The sequence below is a fragment of the Schistocerca cancellata genome, chromosome 5 (assembly GCF_023864275.1).
Source record: "Schistocerca cancellata isolate TAMUIC-IGC-003103 chromosome 5, iqSchCanc2.1, whole genome shotgun sequence".
NCBI lineage: Eukaryota > Metazoa > Arthropoda > Insecta > Orthoptera > Acrididae > Schistocerca > Schistocerca cancellata.
Window position 1 is genome coordinate 623,885,985 of NC_064630.1, and position 13,845 is coordinate 623,899,829.

The window sequence follows — 13,845 nt, forward strand, 5'->3', positions numbered from 1 at the left end:
TAATTGTTAAGAGAAGATGGAACTGGCAGGCAGACTGTGATGGAGATGCTACATTGGACAGTAAGTGGGCAAGAGCACCATACACTTTATATTGTACTAAAGAGAAATTAGTGCAGACTACCAATGAGTGACACGTTAATCTTAATTTGTTATGTTATTCTAATAAAATACTTAAATGAAATAGTATTGTAAAAACCTTTATTTCCTGAAAAAAAAATAAAAGTAAATTCTGTAGACCCTTCTTGATGCTCATTTAATAAAAAATCTTACCCTGAATCGTTGAACACATTACATCATATGAGAGTTATGTTACTGAAAACATTTAAAGCCTCAGTCTGGGAATTGCAGCAGTCATAGTCAGCTGCAATTGAGAGAGGTAGGAGACCTGATCACTACTGTTGTTATGCGCACTGCTACTTCTGCTGATGCTTTCTGTAGGCTGCTATTGACAGGAATGAAAACACTGATAATTACTTAACTCATTGTGAATCCTTGTATTAATGAAAGTGAAGCTTCTAGTAGATTTCTTGAGCAGACATACTAAGAACCCTCAACGTTTAGTATTTTTAAGTGGTAGAGAAAACAGATTATTCTAATTCATAGATTAGAATGCTGGAACCTGTAGAGTATATAATGAAGGAGGGGGTGTGGGTAGTCCAGGGTGATTAGAATTAAAGTTAAACTTTCAAAACGCTGTAGAAATAATACCACTAGTTAGAATGACATCAAATTGCAACGGAATATTATTGGAGAAGGGGGAAAACGTACGGCAGAAGAGAAAAAATAGTGTGATAATTGTTCAATAGATGGCAGAATATGTAAATGAAAGCACCTGTCATGCGCATGACCCACTGAAGTTGGTATAAACACACTCGGTACACAGCTTTTCCTCCTTTCGCATTTGCAACACTCGCCATGGCTGCCTCATTGTTGTGTCGCGCTCTGCTCATAAAGATGTGTTACAAGAATGATGACTCTGCACACGTCGCTCTGCAGAAGATCTGGACACTGAAGGGTTTGAAAAAAGGCGTTGGTGTGATGACTGCCTTGAGTCTGGAGAAAATGGTTCAAAAATTCGAAAAGACAGGTTGTTTTGGAATGCAACCTGGTAGAGGGAGGAAACTAATTGAGTCGATGTCAGTGGAAACATTCGCCACAGCAGTGCAGGAGGAGACAAGAGATGGCGTACAAACGTGTAGTGCACGGAGAATCGTCTGAACATTGGACATACCAGTGAGCATGGTACGTAAAATCGTTACCCGTGTGCACGAGTTGCTTCCTGTTCACCTGCCAGCAAGAGAGACCATTGCATTGAAGTGGACAATGGACTGGAAGATTTTGGACTGGACTGGAAGATTTTGTGGACAGACTAAGCCCACTTCCATCTGACAGAATATGTCAATACACAGAAATGTCGAATACGGGCAATGGAACATCCACACGCAAATCAACTAGTACCATTTCATCCTCAGAAGATCAGTGTGTTGCTCAGTTTTATGGCATCAGTTATCATAGTGCCATATTTTTTCGAAGAGACAGGTACTTCAGGCCCTGTTACCTGTGCCGTCACTGGTAAGTGCTATATGTGTCTTCTGCGCAACCACATCATTCCAGCTCTCCAATGGCGTGGATGTGTGGATGGGATCATTTTTATACAAGATGGCGCACATTGCAAATCCAGTTAAGCAGCTGGTGAAGCGCCGTTTCGGAAATGTTAGAATTATCAGGTGCCATTTCCCTACAGCTTGGCTGTCTCGATCACTTGATCATAATCCATGTGACTTCTGGCAGTGGGGCTATCTGAAAGGTGTTGTGTTCAGTGTTCCAATTGCAAACTTAGCTGCATTGAAGGCACACATTACACAATACATTCTGAACATGACCCTGGAAACACTTCGATCAGTGACGAAGCATGCAGTTTGTCGATTTCAACTTGTTGCAGAAAACATTGGACGGCATATTGAACATATTTTGCGCCAGTCACACGTAAATTAATAATCCGATTTGATTTTGATTGATGCTTGCCTCAAGACAATTAAAATTTGAAGTGATTGATGCTTTTTATGTGGTTTTTGGCTTCGGGGCAATTAAAAAGCGATTTTTCCCATCCTATGTGATATGACCTTGCCATGGTGGATGGACTTACGTAACTAACAGTATCACACCTGTACTCCCAAGTACACTGAGTTGAACAGTTTGTTTAATGTCAAACGTACACCTTAGGCATTGTTGTATGATTCATTTGTCATTTGTAGTTGACCACTATTAAATTATAATGTTTACAGCGGCATCTATTGCTACATTTTGTAATTATTTATTTTTCTTCTGCCATCCTTTTCACCCTCTTCCAATGACATTCCGTTGCAATTTGACGTCATTCTGACCTGTGGTGTTATTTCTACAGCGGTTTGAAAGTTTAACTTTAACTTCAATTATAATCATTCTGTATATCTTGAAACATGCTGAAGAGTTATCCCCCAGAGGAAGGGAAGGGAGAGAAGTAGAATCTACCCACTGTGATAGACAGACTTACACCACGATTTGAGCCCGATCTAGAAGACCCATTGTCATTTTCTCTTGACACAACAGAACCTAAATTTGAATTCCTCAACAGCTCTGCCCTCAGTTTTATTTTTAGGAATTGGTTATTTTCTTAAATTAGATATTAAGCTTCTTTCATCACCTGCAGTTTAACATAGTAGAACTGAGATATTTCTTCCAGCACAAAAATATGGCAATACTGCACTTTGTGGATGGGAAACTGGCATTGACATCATGGCGGCAATCAGTAATGGTGGACCTATGAGATGTTTATGAATGGACCATAACCCATTTATTCTACTGTTCCAATCATTGACTGGTTGTTATAAATCACGTATTTTTTGCTGCATTGATATGTGAATCAAACCCATATTTAATGATTAATTTTTATGTTTGCTGAATCTCCATAAAGGAATTATTTCTTATAATTTAGCTTCCGATTTAACATTCAGTTCTTCAGCAACAGTGTATAACACTTAGAATACAAAACCGATAGCTTCTTTTCTTGAAGTAATTTGTACCATTGAAATCCATGATCTTACTGAAGCTGAAAAAATGGTTCTCGAAATACCTTCTGACATTCTACCAGTTTTAATTGTAGATGTTTTTACAAGTTTCTCTGGTGCTGTGGTCTGTTATGACATGTTTTCTTTTGCTTATATTGCAAAAGACAGTTACATTATGTGGATATGTGTTTCAATGATTAAAATGTGATGTTAAGTTATGGATACAACAAAAAATTGAGTAATTAACTCATGCTAGTTGCTACTGTTACTTGGTACTGTAATTCACATTTTATTGTTGTTTATTTTAACAACGAGTGGGTCTATCATTAAATAAACTACAAATTTCTGTCACCACTATATTCGTTTATTCATGCTTTTCAGCAGCCTATTTCAGATTGGTTGTTTGTATCTGCATCCTACAAACTACTGTTGTGGGAGCTCCTCAGTGCTGTGATTAAATGAGTAAACTTTGAGTTCGTTTGACTGAAGATGAACGATAACAGTTGTTTGGATGACAGTGGAAAAGTACAAAGTACTAATTGTTACAGATATACCACAAGGCTTCTTCCTTCTCTTTCCTTGTGTACATAAATGACATGCCTGCTTTTTTGCCTCATAAGTCCATAATATAAGCTGATGAAACTAAACTTATTTTTGTGGATAACAGCTTGAAGGAGCAGAAGAAAAAAACAGAAGCAAAGCTTGACAAATCTGTCATATGGCTCTATAATAACAAGCTTTTCCTAAACAATAGCAAGACTGCAACTGTGCATTTCTTCCTGCACAAGCTAAATGAAAAAGTTAATGTGTCTGACTCTGTTAGACCATGCTAATGTAAATTCAAAATTGGAATCCACCTGGATCCAAAAATGAATAGCAAAAGCCCCACTGACCAGATATGTACCAAACTATCTTGAATAATATTTTTGTTAAACAAATTAAAAACCTTAGCTAGCAAATGACAACTACTATCTTTTTACTAAGCTTTGTTTCAGTCACATCTTCAATATGCAATTAAACTGTGGGCAGACTCCTCTGGTGCTCAAACAGTGTTCATGTGACAGAAGAAATCTGTAAGAACAATTACAGGAATTACAAGTCGAGAATCTTGTCAAGAGCGTTGTAAAGATCTAAACATCTTCACTGTACCTCCCCTTTATATTAAAACGTGTTTTCTTTAAGGAGCATTACCTCATAGAGCAGCTATCAATTCCTGTCAAACTAGAAACAGAAATAACCTAGATGTAGAATTTACAAGACTGTGCAAGATCCAAAGTAATTTTAAACACACATGTATGTAGCTATATAATGTATTATAATAATAAAAAATATAATTAAAGGAAAGAATGAAGGAAATTTGATTGGTAATTTTCCTTTTGCTTGCAATGTAAAGAGAATATTGTTATGAAATGTTCTGCGTGTACGAAATTGTGCTATTGTTAATTCACTTTACCTTGCGTCGTTTCTTTTTCTGTTTCCATCACTATATATATTTTAATTGTATTTGTCGTCTTTTGAGGGCTTCTGCTTCTCTTAATTTTACGAAAATATGGCCGTGGACTTCTTTTCCTCCATTTCTATTGTAGATGCAGGCAGCCAACTCCATGGAACACCAGTGCCTCTCAAGATGATATAAAATATGTAGGAATTCTTCTTAACTTGGTTCTATTTAATTTTAATAAAAATACTTATAACTGTTATTAATATTTCTGTTATTCAGAAACACATATAATACAAAACACTCGTAGCCTGTCATACTCCGAGCAATAGGAGAGAGTGAAACAAAATCATGTACCAAAAAAATGAATGATGTTTTATGGTCATTTGTTCACGCATTACAGCACATTCATAATTAATGTCTTTGCCGACGCTTATGGTCGTTCTTTGATTCCGTCGTTATAGCTGTTTCATTTTTTAATGAATTTTAGCCCTACCATATCCAGGGGGAAGGGGGCTTTCACCATGTACCTACACAATAACAAGCTACTATCTTCTATGAAAGAGTTACTTGACGATACCTTCGAGAAGCACTATCATGAATTGTTATTTGAAACGTGTGCTTATAGTATTAAAAGATTTCAATGTGCGTGGTAAATCGCCTCATCCCTTTGTATTGGTCAAACCTACCACTTGCTGTAAAAATTTAACTGAGGAGGAAATGAAAATTCACTATTGTGTATTCCTCAAAATGTTGAAGTGCATGCAAAAACTTCAGATTTGTGTAACATAGCAGTGTGTATAGTGTTGCTCAACAGTTCAATTGTACCACATCAATTTGACAGTTCGAAAGCTAATTTTTTTGCAATTGGATGGTGAACTATTAAATGTGATGTAGAAATTGACATTTAAAATTGCCTGTTTTAACATATGTTGGCGAATGACAAATAAAGTGTGTTTATTAGACATGTAATTTATTTCAGCAGAATTTGAACGTGTAATAAAGTCACGCTTTTTTAAGGAAACTGAGAAAGGTAAAAAAAATTTGTGAAGACGGCTTATGCCGCTGTACATTTCGCTTCCCTCTAGGCCGACCAATAATTTAATCATATTCGAGAGCTGTCGTGTATGAATGACCATCTTTGACGTGTCTGTTTCGATTACTGACTTCTTCGATCAGAACCACATGAAAAATTCTTTGCTGTCCTATTTTGTTCAGATTGTCGTAACCACTATAGTAAGGGTTGGCTCTAATGACATGCGTGTGAATATGGGGGAGTATGGTGACTTTTGAAGATAGGGTGTTTATTCATGTCAGCCAGTGTGACGTCATTGAAGTTTTTCTCTAGTGAGACACCGGCATTTTGAACAGAGGCAGGATTGGCTATCGAATTTGGTTAAAAATGGCGTCTGATTCAGTTAAAAATCGAATGCAAGTTTTTAAGAACAAAGGCAAGGATCAGGATGTAAGTATCTAAAATTAGTTGCGTTTTCGTAGTATTTCACTTGTAATACCCCGTATGTGGCTCACAAGTGGGACGAAAATATGGAGACAACCCAACATCTATACACTATAACTCGTGCAACTGTGTACCTGAGAATGTAGAATATATTGTAAAAGTTTTGTAATAATTGTGGATTACTTCTGTTCACATATGCAGAATATTTTATAGGACTGGATATCGTTCGAGTCTTTGCAACTGGGCAATATAATCTACACGTTTGTAACAGTTGATAGCGATTTATATGAATGCCATGGAAAAGTCAGTGTCAGCTGATCGTAGCATAGTGAAGCGTCATGTGCGAATGGAAAGCTAATAGTGGCTGCTATTATGTTTCTTATTTTCGAAGACAGTGAAGTCACAAATACCTAAACTATTAATGACACTGAGTCACTAAAGCCCCCATATTTCGTTCCCAGTTTTGCAGTGTAATATAAATAATGGAGTTGTTATGACGTAAATGGACTGATCTTGTGGAAATAACTTCGTTTTTCTCAAGAAGGTATAGTTTACGTATCCAGTAGTTGAGGAATTAGCCCCTTACGGCAGAAAAATGGAAAAATTCCAGTGGCATGTGAACAGTAACAGTAGGAGGCCCTAAACCAAGTAAGGCGATACTGTATTTTCGAATGCAGTTGAATGTTAATAAATGTTAACTATTGTGACAGGATGTCTACATCCTGATAACCTCTTAATTTCATGGTTGAACATTTTCAGTTATTTATAGTTAAGAATGAAATATCTGCATAAATAGGTGTCATGAATTGTATAACCATTATTATTAGATATACTGAAATCAGAAATATATGTTTAAAATTGGTATTTCATTTTTAAAGTGGATACTTCATACTCTATCCATATTGTGTGTGCCAAATCGTTCGGATGTCGTTATATGGATTTAAGATCTAATTTTTGTGTAGCAGTTTCATGGGTAGGCCTAATTTCCTTGCAGTGTGCTAGTCCATAAAGAGAAGACATGTTATTCATATACAGGAATAGATCAGTAAACATTTGTGCTGATACTGTATGCTCCATTAATATTTTTGTCTTACCAATATTTAATTAAACAGCAATGGCATAGGTTTCAAGGCAGTCCATTGAAACAAATCATTTGTGGCATGTACAAAGCAATATTATTTTCAGACTGTCAAGAATATTATAGATATTAAGTCAAAACCTGATCACTCCCTGTCAGGCAATTTTTTTGTGTTGAAAATATGGTTTGTTTCATTGGAAAAATACTGTTGACACTTAGTTTAAAATACATCTGAGCTTTTGTAAATGGGCTCAATGAGCAGACAGGTATGTAATTCTTTGATTGTTTGGTATAGGTGTCTCAAGTGTTAAAATATTGGGCATTTTGTTACTTTGAATGTTTTCAGCATTGGTTAATGCTTTAAACAGTGTTCTACCATGATTCGTGTGGCACAGTGTTCACCTTTAATGATGCTTTTAAAGGGGGGAAAGAAGGGTATGGGGAAGAAAAAGCTACCTCAATGTTCATTCACTGTTGAATTGTCAGTCTCTCCTGACTATATAAATATGTAGGCCTACTAGAGTTAAAGGAAACAGCACACCACCTCTAAAAGGGCTACATCTAATTAGTGTGATAGTTGAAGTCTCTACTTTCATGTATTGCTGTACTTTATTGTAAACCTTATAAAGAAAAGAATTAGCAGTGCAGCTGTATCTGTGGTCTGAATAGATAGACTTAAAAAAACCAAATATACCTTTAGTAATAGCGTACCTTACTTACTACTTTGTATATTCACTTTTGACATGTCAAGTATACTGGGGGAGGTGTCCTAAATATTAGACACAAGCACAAAATTTGTTTGTACTGTTTCTTTAAACAAAATACCTGTTAAGGAGAATCTCCTTTAAAATGACAGTATTCTTTATAGTTACAAGTATAGAGTAGGAAAACTATGTATTTTGGACTGAAAATGTTAAATATGGTATGGTTGGTCCAAAATAAGGAGTACATGAGATTTTGTATACACAAACAGAATGTTGAGGTATTAAAAATTAGACAAGAGAAACAAAAAATGTGACATATGTATAACTGGTATTTTTTCTGGGGATATTTATAATATGAAGCTTACACCAGTGAACTGCAATAATTTATTTCTTTTTTTAATGATATTACAGTCAACCAGCATTGGTAGGGGGGCTGTTTTAAAATTACTAGGCCTACCTGCAATGTGAAACTATTATAAAAAGAAGAGATACGTAAAAGAGATTAGCTTTTTTCTTTCTTTCCATGAACATTAATAAAACCATTAAGCACAAAGCAGATTACTCATCTGACATTTCCCATCCTGGAGGCAACATTAGGAATTGGCAATTTTGCCATCACATCACTCTTAACAATCAGAAGTCTTTAATTTAATTTGAAAACTGGTTTGGATTTCTCTAGAGGCTCTGCAGACATAACTTGGTTATTTTAGAGTACTTTCTGCGTGATGCAGACATATGCAGCTGTATGAATTCCTCTTTCCACCTTCAGATTTATCCAAAGTGTTAACTTCTCCACTTACATGTGCTGGTTGGTGATTACAATAGGATGTTGTGGGTCCTGCAAAAGCATTAACATTATCCACACCGAGCGAGGTGGCGCAGTGGTTAGCACACTGGACTCGCATTCGGGAGGACGACGGTTCAATCCCGTCTCCAGCCATCCTGATTTAGGTTTTCCGTGATTTCCCTAAATCGTTTCAGGCAAATGCCGGGATGGTTCCCTTGAAAGGGCACGGCCGATTTCCTTCCCCATCCTTCCCTAACCCGAGCTTGCGCTACGTCCCTAATTACCTCGTTGTCGACAGGACGTTAAAAACCACTAACCTAACATTATCCAGACTGTCTTCACTCTTCAAAGAGATATGTCGGCCTTATTTTCTGAGCCTGACTTATGTAACTGCCATAGCTTTGGTCAGTAATAGCTCTCTGGCTCTTATTGTTTTGACCATCCTCCTCATTTTTTGTTTGGTGACTTTTCTTTTTCAAATGTGAGTTTGCTATATTTGGATGAGATCATTATCTGTGGCAATGGGTGTGTCTGCTTGGTCACAATTTTGTTTTTTAATTTTATGGAGGTGTAACTTCATAAAAACTTTATGAAGATTCACTGCTGTAGATAAATTTGCATTTCTACCTTTAGAATCAGCCTGAAGTTCACTTCCTTCACAGCAAGGCAAAATGCAATCTTTAGAAATGTGGCACAGCTGAAGACTATCGCCAGTGACATACATGGGTTCATTCTTTTTTTAAAATGCATTACACCTGTGAACTTTTTGGGATCAAGTTGAACGGCATACTGTGATCTATCATAGGGATGGAGTGTGGTGTTCTTGAAGCCTGAAATTTGTTTTTAGGCTTGAAAGCATCTGGCAAATTCTGACTTGGGGTTTCTTCTTTGCCACTGAATCAACACATTATTCAGTGTTCTTGAACGGCTTTAAGGAAATTACCCAAAGGTTGCAATTAATCAGTTATGTATTGTGACTGTTACATAATTGCAGCTGTTGTACTTCACTTTCTCAATTGCTTTGGGATCTAAATGACTAAGGTGTCCAACTGGAGGCAAAAGGAAGGGTCTTTCTTTTACAGTAGCACAGAAATGACTTAAGTAGCAGGACAAGAGAGTAATGTCATCAAACCATGAACTGTATTTAAATAAAATGTGCCAAGCACTTTAAACTTGAAAATCTACAGTGTCTGTATTCTTTGGTGCACTAATGCCAACAGCTGCAAGAAATAAGTCTGTATTCTGTGCAGTGTGCATTATTCTCAACAGTAGGAAAAAATACACATTTTAGTGTATGGAACTGCATGATAATAAAATTTAATTTATCTTGTTTAGGAATCAACTGTCATGTTTTGAAGCAGTCTATCATGTTTAAGCAGTAGATTGACTTCATAATTTTATCCGTGTAGTAAATGTAGAAGTAATGAATAATCCAGCAGACAGAGCTGTTATCTGTGAAAAAACTAATTATGACTAAATTTTCCCAAACAAAGGCAGTGTAAATAACAGTAGGAATATTCACGATATGTTAGGTTTACACATGAATTGACTGGGTGTGTAATTTTTTGGAATAATTATGTGTATTAATTTTAGGACACATTACCTACATGCTGTGTTTTATTGTGTGCTCTTGGATATAGAGGAATGTACGATAAGTAGCCAGCTTTGACCAGTGATACAGGAAATGACAAATTCTGTAAACAATATGACAACAGTAACATGTTGTTGATCTTGAAATGGGCTAAGCTACAGATCAGTTTGTTACCCCTACCAGGTTTATTTAGATTCATATTCATTGGCTTTGCCAACTCAAAACGAAACTGCCCTCTCCCAGCCTAACCAGTATGTCATGCTAGACTGCATATTGGTGTGTCACTGCAGCAAGTTTCTTTCTGCCAGCTAACAACAAAACTGTGAGTATTTGCACCAAAAGATGTCAAGACAGCAGCCATTAACATTGTTTCATGAGTCAAAGTCAACAGCTCGTATACTATATTCCTCTTGACATCTCTTTGTTAGTCACACGTTGACTGGACATAATTTAGGTGATTTTTTTTTTAATTGCTCGCCTACTAGAATTGGCAAAAGCTGTTGCTTGCTTTTGGTAGGTGACCTGTGTAATTATGTACACACAAAGCTTATCATTACTGTTGAACCTAGAAAGTGTTTCAAATTTTAAATACAAAGAAGTTCAATGAAAATCTTACTGTTTCATTGCCTCCTTCCTTTTGACACAGTATTGTTACTACAGATTCATCAAACACTTAACTTTCACCTGTATACATTAATATTTAACAATTATACTCGTAGCATAACTTAATGCTTTCCTGGGATCAGAGGAATCTATGGAAACTGGATGACTTTGGGATGGTTTAGATTGTTTCAGCTCATTACCAACCTTGTACAGTTGCAGTACAGCCTTTCAAGAGGCATTGTTATCCGATGCTGTTTCCGATGTGCTCCCTGCCCTTTCAGGTGAGGCTTGTTCGTCCATGCCTCACACCACACCCCATGGCAAGCCCCTACAGTAGTCAATGTCGTAAGTGGTGAACATGTGCTTACACACCCACCATCCCCTAAAAAAGTGCTAAATTATGTTGTGTATAGTAGTGGGCACATTATAAAGCAGTGCATTGCCAAGCTATCAAATTCCACATTTTGTGCCTATTATGTGGATAATTAAACTCAAGATTGGGATACTGAATGGCCCGACATCTGTGGTAGACTGTTTCTGCCTGCTGGTGTTTAGAACAACTACACCTGATAGTATGTAATTTATATCTTTAGTTTTTCAAGACACTACTAGTATAAGGTTTAGTATAGTTATATTATTATTATTATTATTATTATTATTATTATAACTATGTGCTTTGACACACAGTTTTCAAACAATGCCATACTTGCTAATATCATGGTAACTATGGAAAGAATGGAAAGAATTTGGAGTGTTTGTAAACCTGTAATAAAAAGGATTAATTCTGAGAAATGATTGTGATCTAATTTGATTTTTCACTATCTTTCTTAGGAAATGCGGAGGAGGAGAAACGAGGTGACAGTTGAACTGAGGAAAAATAAAAGAGAAGAAACACTCCAGAAAAGAAGAAATGTGCCAATAGCAGACTCAGCAGGTAAACATGTTTTATAACAGAAGGGAATTCATATTATGGAAGGATTTTGCATTTATTGCATTGCACACAGATTAAAGCATTAGGTGCAAAAATTCAGTTTAAGTGAATGGGAGGAAGGTGTAAAGAGTGTGTGTGTGTGTGTGTGTGTGTGTGTGTGTGTGTGTGTGTGTGTGTGTGTGTGTGTGTGTGTGTGTGTGTGTGTGTGTATTATATATATTGTGACTTTGTATTAATACATAGACTTCTTTATTTTAGATGAAGATGAAGTTGAACGACCAATTAATTTGTCACAGTTAGTCCAGAATGCAGCAAGTGACAATCCCACAGTACAGCTAAATGCTGTTCAGGCTGCACGTAAGCTTTTATCATCAGACCGCAATCCACCAATTGATGATCTTATTGACAGTGGAATTTTGCCTATTCTTGTTAGATGCCTGGAGTGCCACGACAAGTAAGTTGTGAGAACCTGATTGTCTGGCAGTATTATTGGTTAGTGTTCTAAAGTCACCAGTACAGGTATTTGATCATATAACTGTCTGAAGACTTTTTAAAATATTTGGTTATATACATTTTATTAATACCATTTTTGTCTGTAAATTAGTTGCTGTATTGAGTTGTTTCCTCCTAACATTACATGAAAAACATAAGAATAGGAACAGAATTTTAAAAAAATCATAGTCTATTAATTTATAACTGATAACATCCTGAAGATTTAAAAGAGCATAAATAACTGTTTCATCCGAAGTACATCTGCTGCAAAGAAAAAAGAGTAGCTACAGTGTTACTGGATTGGTAAACGTTGCCTGTTTTTGTTACAAAATTACTGTTAAGAGAGATACATGGAGACTACAATTTATATTCTGTGAATACTTCACTCCATTCTGTAGTTTTGTACCTTTTGAAGATTCCAGTTGCTTCATTTCATTGCTATCATGTCTGCTGCTCTCTTGGGTAATAGCCATTATTGATATATTTGTTTTTCCATCACACCTCAAGGCAACAACTGCCAACATTGCTCTGCAAAATGTATTTAAGTAATGGTGTGTCCTTTGTTTTAGGCTCTTACTGACAAATTAGTTCTAATTTGTTCCCAGTTTTTGGATACTGTGATCATTATAGTAGTTGATTGGCATGAGATGTTCATTAGCTAATCACACATACACAAGTCGTTCTCTTTCCAGAAATTGAGTTATGCTCTGCAACATTTTGTAAAAAGTGAATTAACCCAGTGTGACAAAGGTATCAGGAATTGTATGAAGTTTGAAATTATTTCTATGATTGTACAATGTAATGAGAATTACAAACTTGCAGATTTTCAGTGATTGTACTATTTAAATTCAGTTTCTTTCACATGTGGTGGCTTGATAAGTGATTCTTGAGATGGTTTTCATACAGTAGTGGAACAGGAATGAAAAAAGTTATATTAGTCATTTAGTAGATAACGATTGCTTTTGATTACTTTTATACTTACGCCGCAATGTGAATTATCCTGATTTTAGTTTATTCCTCCACAGCAAGCAAGTCAAACTTATCCTTTTGAGAAATAGCTATTTAGGGGGAACAAGTTTATTTTTTGTAGATCACACATTTTAGTTAAACTGTATTTATATAGTTAATGAATGGAGAAGATGAAAAGATCCGTACAGCCTGTCATTTCCCTATTCAGTGTTAGCACAAATCTCCTTTTATTATGTTTTCTTTTGATTCTGGGCCTTCTACAGGGTGGAATTTTTTAGAATTCTGGGAATTTTTTAGAATCTGAACATTATCACAGGGAGGAATACGGCTTTGTCATGTGTTGTCACAGGTGACAAAAGATGGTGTCACCATTTTGAAGTGGAAAGCAAGTGTCAAAGCAAGCAGTGGAAACATGCAACTTAATCACCTCCAAAGAAATCAAAGGCTGTGCACACCAGTTCTGGTAAGGTCATGATGTCCTTTCTTGACCACAAGGGCCACTGCTTGTCAAGTTCTTGGAACGGGAAACCACCATCAATGCTCAGCGTTATCAAGCCACTTTATAGAACCTTAGACGAGCCATCAAGTCGAAACGCTGAGGCATGTTGTTGAATGGCATTATCCTCCTGCATGATAATGCCTGCCCACACATGGCCAATGCAGTGAAGATGACACTACAGCAGTTTTGGTAGGAAATGCTGGAACATCCACTGTACAGTCCTGACCTTTCACCATGTGACTTTCAT

General features: G+C 36.3%; 1 protein-coding gene across 1 annotated transcript in view; it reads left to right on the forward strand.

The window, feature by feature from the left end:
• Positions 1-5,642: 5,642 nt before the first annotated feature.
• LOC126187328 (importin subunit alpha-3) overlaps positions 5,643-13,845 on the forward strand; it is an 81,657-nt gene continuing 73,454 nt past the window's right edge. Inside the window, exons 1-3 of the mRNA XM_049928345.1 lie at positions 5,643-5,950; positions 11,539-11,641; positions 11,897-12,092. Of these exons, the coding sequence (XP_049784302.1) occupies positions 5,888-5,950; positions 11,539-11,641; positions 11,897-12,092 (362 nt within the window). The 5' untranslated portion in view covers positions 5,643-5,887. The remainder of the gene's footprint in view (positions 5,951-11,538; positions 11,642-11,896; positions 12,093-13,845) is intronic.